Source organism: Leptidea sinapis, chromosome 39, assembly GCF_905404315.1.
Source record: "Leptidea sinapis chromosome 39, ilLepSina1.1, whole genome shotgun sequence".
In the NCBI taxonomy this organism is placed as follows: domain Eukaryota; kingdom Metazoa; phylum Arthropoda; class Insecta; order Lepidoptera; family Pieridae; genus Leptidea; species Leptidea sinapis.
Genome location: NC_066303.1, coordinates 9,400,430 through 9,411,201, shown reverse-complemented (window position 1 = coordinate 9,411,201; position 10,772 = coordinate 9,400,430). Strand labels below are relative to the sequence as shown.

Here is a 10,772-nt window from a genome sequence, read left to right as displayed (position 1 = left end):
TTGTGATGAAATTAAAATTATTTCTTTTGTGAACTATTAAGTTTAAACATATTCAACTACAAATGCCGAATGCTTGCATTCCGAATACACACTTAATGCAAATTTAAGATAAGTACATAGATCTGGACCAAATTGAAACAACAAACATAAAAAAATACAGTCGAATTGAGAACCTTTACGATAGAATTAAGAAAAAAGGAGTTTTTGAAGTCGCTTAAAAATGCACAAAATCCTCGATCCTAATTAAAGAAGTTTTTATAGAAATAATGCAAATGGTGACGTGTGTTTGTTGTTGTTTAATGCTATTTTGTGGATCAACTGCCCGACTATCTTGAAAAATAATACTTTTTAAAATTTATTTAACCGCAAAATCATAGAATGAGTAATAATATAATTGTGGTGGAACCCTAACAAATGAATACAATAACAAAACCGCCAGAGTATAAAAAGATGTTACACATTTCATAACATTGTACTTAGTTTTGTTTGCGACAGTACGAGTAAAGATGGCACGAAAACTACACTACTTCAACTTCAATGGCCTGGCTGAGCCCATCAGGTACATGCTCCATTATGGAGGACAGAAGTTTGAAGATGTCCAGTACGAATTCAGCAAATGGCCGATACAAAGCATCAAAGACTGTAAGTTAATTCGTATAATATTTTTTTTACATTAATTAATTTAATTTGAGGGCAACCAAGCGGGCACTTGATGTTAAGTGATCACCGACGCCCACATTCACTTGCAACACCATAGGAATCACAAGAGCATTGACGAACCGTTTAAAAAAGTATACGCGCTTTTTTTGAAGGTACCCATGTCGTATAGTCCTGGAAACACCGCACTAGAAAGCTCATTCCACAGCTGGAAGAAAGTCTCTTGCAAACCGCACTGTGGAGTAGACTGCCACACATCCAGATGGGGATGATATCCTAATTTGTGACTTGCCCTGCGAAGGTGGAATTCGGTGGCAGGAATCAGGTCAAACAGCTATTAGGAACACTCCCTGCGATAAATGTGGTAGAAAGAAATCCAAAGATAATTAAACAATACTTATGTGGCCGGACAACCACTTTGTAGAGCGCTAGAATGTGGACCGGCTTGGCGCCCAGCTTCTTCGAAGCCAGTTTGGCTTTGCCATCCAAATGACCGCGGAATTGGCAATCAATTGAGACTTCGTGACCCAGAATTACGATACTAGGCGAGGCTTTATGGCAAGTGTTGTCGAAGAGTAGCGATACGACAAATGGGGTTTATTTTAGTGGTAAACGTGCAAACTTGAGTCTTCTAGGGGTTCAATTCGACGAAGAGAGTTCAGAATGCGTGCGCCCGTTTCTGCTTTAATATTCATTTGAGAGCCCACCTTACCTAAATACTTACTCGATTTATAAAATTTTATCTCGCTTGTCTTCTCTTTAATGTTGTTAAGTATAAAGCACCTCCATTGTGCCTTAATTGTATGATAAGATAGACAAACGGCAATCTCCGACGCACTTATTGACGCAGAGTCATGCCAAAGATTATTTCAAAGGAAGTTTCCGATTCCCATCAACCAAAATGTTAAATACTATCCAGTCCAATAAGGACCCCCCAATATATACAAGGTTTTCGTAGTAAAATCATACTTAATACTCATCAAAAAGCACAGGAAACTCTTTTACTTGACACTAGTGCTATTTAAAAATAAATTATTCGAACTATAATTGGTTAATGGATTTTGTATTTTTTTAGAGATTTTCTTAATAGCAGCAGAATTAGTACTCACTTCTTATTATAATTTTTTATTACTATTTTATTGTAGGTACTAACTTATATTACTCACTTTTGAATTAGGTCGGGTCACGAAATTTGTTAAGTGGAAGTTCGATGAATTTTAGTGTTTAATTAATCTGTATATTGGATCTCTCGGATATTGGAGGATCTTCAAGAATCCTAGTCAGCATTGTTTTGTTATTAGCACGGCGCATCACTTTCATCAATAGGTGAATAAATTGCTCGTCACGTTACTTTTTATCATTTTCATTTCATTTCATTTAAGGAAATAAGTTTTAATACGAAGCCGAACAAAAATGTAACAAACAGTTTTAAAATATAGGCGAAAATTCTTAGTGTACCTTTTATAGAACAAACTATTTTTAAACTTTTGAGTTTGTTTTGAAGTTAAAATTATCACTTCTGTAAACTATTCAGTTTAAACTTATTTAACTATAAATGCCGAATTGCCTTGCTTGCGAATACACACTTAATGCTAATTTAAGGTTTATATAATTTTGTCTTGGATACTACTGTCAGAACTGGACCACGGGAATCTTCCGATTTCAAATAAAAAATAACCATAAGAATCGATTCACCCAGTCGGATGTTCTGAGGTGACAAACATAAAAAATACAGTTGAAATGAGAAGAACCTATAGGATAGAATTGAGAAAAAAGGAGTTTTAGAAGTTGCTTAAAAATGCACAAAATTCGACCCTAAAGAAGGAAGTTTTTACTAAAATAATGTCTATTAAAATAAATTACTTTTTATCTTTAAAAAAATTCAAAGGATAAACTAATTAATGATATTATGAAGATGAAGAGAAAACGATTAACATGTATCTCTGCTTTTACAGCGCTGCCGTATGGCCAGTTCCCTCTTTATGAAGAAGGTGGAAAGACCCTGAACCAATCTCTAGCCATCGCTCGGTATGTTGCCAGCCAAACAAAACTTTTGCCCACCGATCCTTGGGAGCAGGCAGAACTTGATGCTATTGTTTTGAACATCTACGACTTTTGGGCAAGTATGTATATTACGATTTTTTCCTTACGTTAACATTATTTTTAATACCAATAATTATTTTCAAAATTTAACTTAATTTTCTCTCTTTCCATATCAAGTAATACAATTTTATAATTGTATTACTTGATATTAATAATTATTTATTGTCCAAATTATTATATGTAAGATATTCAGAAAGTTTGAAAAAATATATTTTCAAATATTGCTTCATATTATGTATTTTTAACGTTGCTTACAGAGGTTGTATCTTTCATCAAGGAAAAGGATCCAGTAAAGAAAGCCGCCATCAAAAAGGAAATCCTTGAGGAAACTGTCGATTATTACTTCACAAGATTTGAAAAGGAATTAAAGAAAAACAACGGATTTTTCGGCAAAAAGGTAAACCTTGAGCATAATTCTGATTTTATGTTGGGCAACCCATTCGAGGAGATTGTTATTTTCCTTAAAATAATTATATACTGGTAAATTGTACCATTTAAAAAATGTGGGAGAACATTTACTGTTAAGCCTACATTATCGTACTTTATTGCCTGAATAGTCACAGGCGACATTTAACCATTTAAAAATTATTTAATTGGCTAAGCAGTGGGAGGCTCCTTTGCACAGGATGCCGGCTAGATTATGGATACCACAACAGCGCCTATTTCTGCCGTGGAACAGTATTGTGTAAACATTACTGCGTTTCGGTCTGAAGGGCGCCGTAGCTCATAAAAATTACTGGGCAAATGAGACTTTACATCTTCAGGCTTCAGAATCTTCGGGCTTCTCAAGAATCCTGAGCAGCACTGCATTGTAATTGGTAGGGCGTATCAACTACCATAGGCTGAACGTCCTGCTCGTCTCGTCCCGTATTTTCATTAATTTTTTTTAAAATATTTTCGAATTATTATAACTAAAAACCCAATTATAATCTTGCAGCTGAGCTGGGCTGAATTCATTCTGGTTGGAATAATTGAAGCCAGTCACTTCTTCATTGGTGAGGAGATCCATAAGAAATATCCAACGATTGTCAACCTTGTCAACAAGTTCCGTGCATTACCAGGGGTCAAGGAATACATCGCAAAGAGAACTCCATACACTATTTAAATTATTAACGATTATGTCTCGAATAAAGTGTAATAGTTTCTGTTGAGTTGCTTTGTTTTCATTTAATACAAGTATAATTTCCGTATTGTATCGTTTTTTCCAAGTGAACATACACACATAGAAATCAATTATACATCTAATACATATATTTCAATTTAATCAAACATGCCTTTCCCCCTATAACATATGATGATGTTATTATTTTCTATGGCGATAAATATTTTTAGAAAAAATATATTTGGCTTCAGATTTAATACGGAATTTTTGTTGTAATATGTAACAGTAAAACTGAAAATTAATACAAAACTGTAGTTTCATTTCCATACAATTGGACTGGAAAATGTTTGGAAGAATTTTGAAATGTTCATTAGGTTAATGTCAGAAACAGGTCGGTCCCGAAGCCATCTTTCATGTAATAAGTTCTTTGTTTACTTAATTTTTGTGCTGTTTGGTGTCGACACACTTGGCCTGTGGGGCTTAGAGGAACGGAGTTTATTTGTAAGACCGTCTGTGTCTATTAAAATGATATGAGGTTCGGTACTAAGGATTTTTTTTAGAAATCCTCAATAAAATAAATTTGAAGAATGATGATTATTATGTTAATTTTATGTTTAAAAATTAGAAAAAGCATCCACTTGGTGAAGTAGAAAATTAAAAAAAGTTGAATAGAAAATTTTGTGTATAATGGTTCAAATGGTTTAGGTTTGTGGGTTAGTACTTAAACCTAAAATCGAGTGCAAGCACCATGGCTTTCAATATATCTAACAACCGTTTTCGCATCGCCCGAATAGACTACAATTTCGGTTCATCTCATGTAATCCCAAATTTCGTTATAATGCAGCTCAATTGCTTCTTTATTCCTCTCTTTTCTGCTGTTCCATATTTGAACAATCAAATCCATGATGACAAACAAAAAACGGCCATGGAATGAGAGTTTCCTCATCGTCATGTTGGGCAAATCATTTTGAGACCGTTGGACATATGCATTTGACAGTTAACTTGAATATGGGAGAATGTTGGCACTCCTTAACGCGGGTAAACTGTTCACAATGTCGGTAATATTGATACTTCAAACAAATTGACATAGTTCATTATGATGATTTTTTTATAAGAGGGGGCAAACGAGCAAGAGGCTCACGTGGGGCAACCACCCATGGACATCCGCAATAACAGGTGTCAAGAAATGCGTTGCCGGCCTTTAAGGTATGCTTTTTTCTTGAAGGTCCCTAAGTCGTCTGTTTGGGAAAGCCGCAGCCGGTAATTGATTCTACAAAGTGCTGCGAGGCAAGAAATTTCTCGCAAAACACAAAATTTTGCCAGGAGAACGATTGGGTACTATCTTCTGTGTGTCGCGTGTTATGATAACGCCACAAATTTACGTGACCATGTTGAAAGGAGCAAAATAATTTTTTGTCTGTAAAGATGTTGTTAAAGTCTAAATAAGCAAGTATAAAACTTAATCTCGCAGTTTTTTGTGCATCCGTCAAGTGAACTTTCTCAGCATAATGTCTGTAATGCAGTTCAACCAGCCTTGCTAGCTGAGCACTACAATCCGAGTTCTTTGTTCTGCTAAACTGGCCATTTTATAATTTGTTTATCTAAGACATTAATTCTAATTGTTTTCTTATTTTAACTACTCTTTCACATCTGACAGTAATCATGCCTTTATATTTTTTAAACATATGCTTTTTCTATTGTGGAAAGAGTTAAGGTCGCACCGCATAAGGGCAACGCTGCGCAGCGCGTCCCTTCACGTCCATCGACGGTATCTACCTATCGCATTATTCCTGCAGTAGGCGGCAGCTCGCATCATATCTATACCAGTTCGCGTGCGAACAATGTTACAAGATGAGCGATAGCGAAGAGGAATTTGGTCATTATTTGGTTGTTGTGTGCAAAAACAGAACGAATTATGGACGAGAAAAAAAAAAGTAATGGCTTGCTCACATACCTAGGTCACGCTATCAAGAAGGCTAATGTCATTATGTATTTCCTCGTCTTCTTAATGACTGCACGATTTTACATGTACTTCAGAATGTCGAAGATAAACTTCTATAAACTTAACAATAAACAGTACGCAAAGATTTGTGGTTGCGGTCGCGGCGCTGTTCGTCAAATTCTCGTCAAAACTCGGAGGCAATTCTGCCGCAACGTGCATCAATGCACAATGCAGCACCGCTCTAGTGCGACACGCAATGATTGAAATAATATTTTGATGCTTTGTGCCGCGTTGTGCAGTGCTGCTCAGCGCCGCTGTAATGTAGTCCGGGCCTTAAGAATTATGAACAAAATTTAAATCATAACAGCTATATCAAAATACATATCTAGTGCAGTGATAGCAAAGGTTATAGGTTCAAAACATACTAAGTGCAAGCACTATAGTGAAGGAACCTGTTATTATGTTTTAAAAAAAATAATCAGCAAAGTGGGTCTTTAATCAATTTTGCCGATTGTACATCAATGTTAAATATGAGTACATATTTTCTAAGCCAGCGCTCTGATAACACATAAAATATAAATATCTTTATGACCCTCAGGCATAAAATTGGAAAAAAAATCTAAAACTGCACCATGCTTATCTTATTATGAATTCATTTCTTACCGGTAGGAGGCTCGTTTGCACAGGATGCCGGCTAGATTTTGGGTATCGAAGCGGCGCCTTTTTCGGCCGTGAAGCAGTAATGTGTAAACATTACTGTGTTTCGGTCACAAGGGCGCCGTAGCTAGTGAAATTACTTGGCAAATGAGACTTAACATCTTACGTCTCAGGTGACGAACGCAATTGTAAGGCTGCTCAGAATTTTTGTGTTTTTCAAGAATCCTGAGCGGCACTGCACTGTAATGGGCAGGGCTTATCAGGTACCATCAGCAAAACGTCATGCTCGTCTCGTCCCTTATTTTCATAAAAAAAACATTGCAAATATAAAAATGAATTTAATAAAACGGAATACAGCCATCCCACCTTACTGCCAAATAACTTCAGGTCCAATACAAAATTTCCAATATTTAAAATAATACCGTGAAACGTGCTATACAGAAATAATATCATGAACGAACTTTGGAGCATTGGACAGTTGAATATCATAAGAACTTTGCATGCAACGTTGAAAGTTCAAATACAGCAGCTGTTTAAGCGGTTTTCTCTAACGACATATTTGTCCTAAAAACAATTAACTGGCGAGTTAATCTTAATTAAATGGTAGTGTCAAATATGGAACACTCTATAGACAATGCCAACGTCCGTGGTTTGGCTCCGATACAAACCAACCCGATTGTTTGCCAAGTATTTTAATATATCTGAAACTATCAATATTGTTTGATGAATGGTGGAAGATCAAGATATTGTTAGGATAGGGTATGTAACTGTACAGAAATTTATTTCTTAACATTTTTCCCTCATCTTTCAAAGTCAAAGCCAAAAGATCAAAAGATTGCTCGTCAACGTCAATCACTAAGAATACAATTCTAATACATGGTTTAAGTACACAAAAGTTTAAACATAATATATATTTTAAGAATAATGGAATCCTGTAAAACAATACAAAGCTGAACCAAACAACCCATAAAAAACAACTATAATACTATTCATTTCCACATTGTAATATCGTTTACGCAATCTTCTATACTGTATTAAGCCTTCGACATAAGTCTGCGTTTAATAAAGAGAGAGGGCGCCACTTTAGTACTTATTCAACGAGTAAGTTTTTAACATAAATGAAAGTTGGTCCTTCAAATAGCCCGGGTCCATTTCTTTTACCTGACAATCTGAGCCTTGATCTGTACTCAGCAGATTATACTGTAAATTAATACACAAGTGATAAAAATATTTGGTGGGGTGAATAACGTTAATATGTGGAATTATTAATTTCTCCTTTAATATTGATTTGTTATATCTTCCAGTTTTTAACTTAATTCTGTTAATGTTTACTCTTTGTAAATTTAATTTATGTTATAGTTTAAAATGCTACTAGTGCTGACCAGGCAAAGATTGTCTTGTCATTTGAATTAATTATTCCGCATCCGCTCATTGTATGAATTATCATACGTATGTAGTGAAATGTCATTGACTGAATCATTTGTATAGTGAATATATAGGTATTTTTAGTCAAAAAAATAGAGGTTGCGGATAAGCAATCACCAACAAACATAAACTAAAACCTTGTCCGCAACACGCTGTATCTTATCGTATAAATATTATTACGATCGGTTTAGTAGTCTTTAGGGTATAGCTGAAGGTAAAGACGGCTCTCTTTTTATTTGCATAGATTTGTATTATAATGATTTTAATAGAGTAATTGCTGAGACTCTTGGCAATTCTTCCTATTACATCTTTATGAATCGGTGGTAGTGTAAAAATTTATTTAACGATACATAAATGTTTAAAACTTCTTCATTAAAAATATTTGACTTTTTCATCTCATTTCTATGATCACGTTTGTTTTAATTTTAGATAATGAAACAACTTTACCAGTGCAAGGCTCCTTTGTACAGGATGCCGGCTAGATTATGGGTACCACAGCGGCGCCTCTTTCTGCCGTAAAGCAGTTTTGTGTAAGCATTACTGTGTTTCGGTCTGAAGGGCGCCGTAGCTAGTGAAATGACTGGGCAAATGAGACTTAACATCTTATGTGTCAAGGTTACGAGCGCAATTCAGGGGCAACATTTTGTGTTTTTCAAGATTTCTGAGTGGCACTGCATTGTAATGGGCAGGGCATATCAATTACTATCAGCTGAACGTTCTGCTCGTCTCGTCTCTTATTTTAATTTAAAAAAAAACTTTTTAGTTACACTGAAGAATTTCAGGAGTATTCATTGAAAGTGGGAGAGTCACGCTGCTGTCTTATGAAGTCAGCACAATCGGGCCAGACTCGTCTGGGTTACTTACCACACTCGCACAGAATACCGGCGTGAAGTAGCGGCCTAGTGCTGCTATGTTTCGCATAGGTTAGTGTCGAGGACCGGAGGCCATTCCCCCCCGTCCTTCCCCCCCCCCAACAAAATATGAGAGCGGTCCTAAAAAAGAAAATACCCCAGGAGGGTACCGGCTCTTGTAGAGCCAGAGAATCCCTCCCAGAGCATTCGCGCTCGGTCTGCCCCTCATATTCTGGGGAGGGCACAGTACCGCGTATGTCACAGGACAAACAGGGCAGCAACACCACGGCACCCCGCTCCACGCTTAATGTGGACTTTTGTAACATCCGGGGAATTCACTCCAACTTAAACGCCGTCCACCACCACCTTGAGACGGCGCAGCCGGCCTTGTGTTTCCTTACGGAGAGGCAGATATCTCGACCTAGCGATACGTCATATTTAACGTACCCCGGGTACAAAATTGAGCATAATTTCATGCCTCATGCCGGGGTATGTGTGTACGTTAGGTAGGATATCTGCTGTCGCCGTCTCGGCAATTTTGAGGGTAGGGGCCTGTCCACTCTCTGGCTCCGCGTAGATTTAGAGGACCGCGTCCGCATCTATGCGTGTGTCTACAGGTCCCATAGTGGTAACGCAGAAACGGATCACCTCATGGGCTGCGTTCAAGCGGCATTTGATGACGTGCTTGCTCAGATCCCCTCAGCTGAAATCGTAGTCTTGGGTGATTTCAACGGGCACAATGCCGAATGGCTTGGATCACGTACCACCGACTACGCAGGGCGATCTGTGCATAATTTTGCATTGGCGTATGGTCTGTCCCAATTGGTTGAGTCGCCGACGCGGCTCCCGGATGTGGATAGCCACATGCCGTCCTTATTAGATCTTCTGCTGACTACACATCCCGATGGTTACCAGGTCTCTGTCGATGCCCCTCTCGGAACGTCCGACCATTGCCTGGTCAGGAGTGTAGTGCCTATCCGACGCCAACGTCGCAGACCACCAGCGACCCGCCGCGTTTGGCACTACAAGTCAGCAGATTGAGATAGGATGCGTTCCTTTTTTGCATCCTACCCTTGGGGCAGGGTTTGTTTCCCTTTGGATGATCCTAGTGCCTGCGCCGTTGCAGTAGCCGATGTCATACTGCAGGGCATGGATATTTTTATACCAAGCTCTGTAGTACCGATCGGTGGCAGATCACAGCCCTAGTTCGATGCGTCAGTTAAAGCAGCATCTGACTGCAAAAAACAGGCGTATCGAACTTGGGTTGCGGCGCTGGGCTCAAAGGATCCGAACTGCAAAGTTCTGAAGAGGAAATATAACCGTGCCTCCAGATTTTTTAAGCGGCAAATCGCCCGTGCGAAATCCAAGCACGTCGTCAAAATTGGCGAGCAGCTTTCCAGTTACCCGACCGGAACACGCAAGTTCTGGTCGTTGTCGAAAGCTGCTCTTGGTAACTTCAACCAGCCGTCCATGCCGCCGTTGCACATGAGGAATGACACCCTGGCCCATACGGCAAAAGAGAAAGCCGATCTCCTGTGCACTCTTTTTGCCTCCAACTCGACTCTTGACGACAACGGAAAAACACCGCCGACCATCCCGCGGTGTCAGAGCTCCATGCCTGAAGTACAGTTCCGACAGAAAACTGTTAGGCGAGCTCTGTTTTCGTTGGACGTCAGGAAGTCGAGCGGGCCGGATGGCATTTCTCCAATCGTGCTTAGAATGTGTGCCCCTGAGTTGACGCCAGTGCTAACGCGTTTATTCCGGCACTCTTATTTAAAAGGCGTAGTCCCTGATTCATGGAAGTCAGCCTTTGTCCATCCAATCCCAAAAAAAGGAGACAGTTCGGATCCGGCAAACTACAGGCCTATTGCTATTACCTCCCTACTCTCCAAAATCATGGAGAGCATAATTAACCGCCAGCTCTTGGTATACCTTGAGGGTCACCAGTTGATCAACGACCGGCAGTACGGCATTCGCCATGGTCGGTCGACTGGCGATCTTCTGGTATACCTAACACATAGATGGGCGGCGGCTA

The 10,772-nt window shown here is 38.7% G+C and overlaps 1 protein-coding gene across 1 annotated transcript; it reads left to right on the top strand.

Annotated features, from left to right (window-relative positions):
• Window positions 1-466: 466 nt before the first annotated feature.
• LOC126976136 (glutathione S-transferase-like) lies at window positions 467-3,911 on the top strand. Its single transcript, XM_050824338.1, has 4 exons — window positions 467-642; window positions 2,613-2,780; window positions 3,018-3,157; window positions 3,698-3,911. The coding sequence occupies exons 1-4, from the start codon at window positions 507-509 to the stop codon at window positions 3,863-3,865; spliced, it is 612 nt and encodes a 203-aa protein (XP_050680295.1). The 5' UTR covers window positions 467-506; the 3' UTR covers window positions 3,866-3,911.
• The last annotated feature ends 6,861 nt before the right edge of the window (window positions 3,912-10,772 follow it).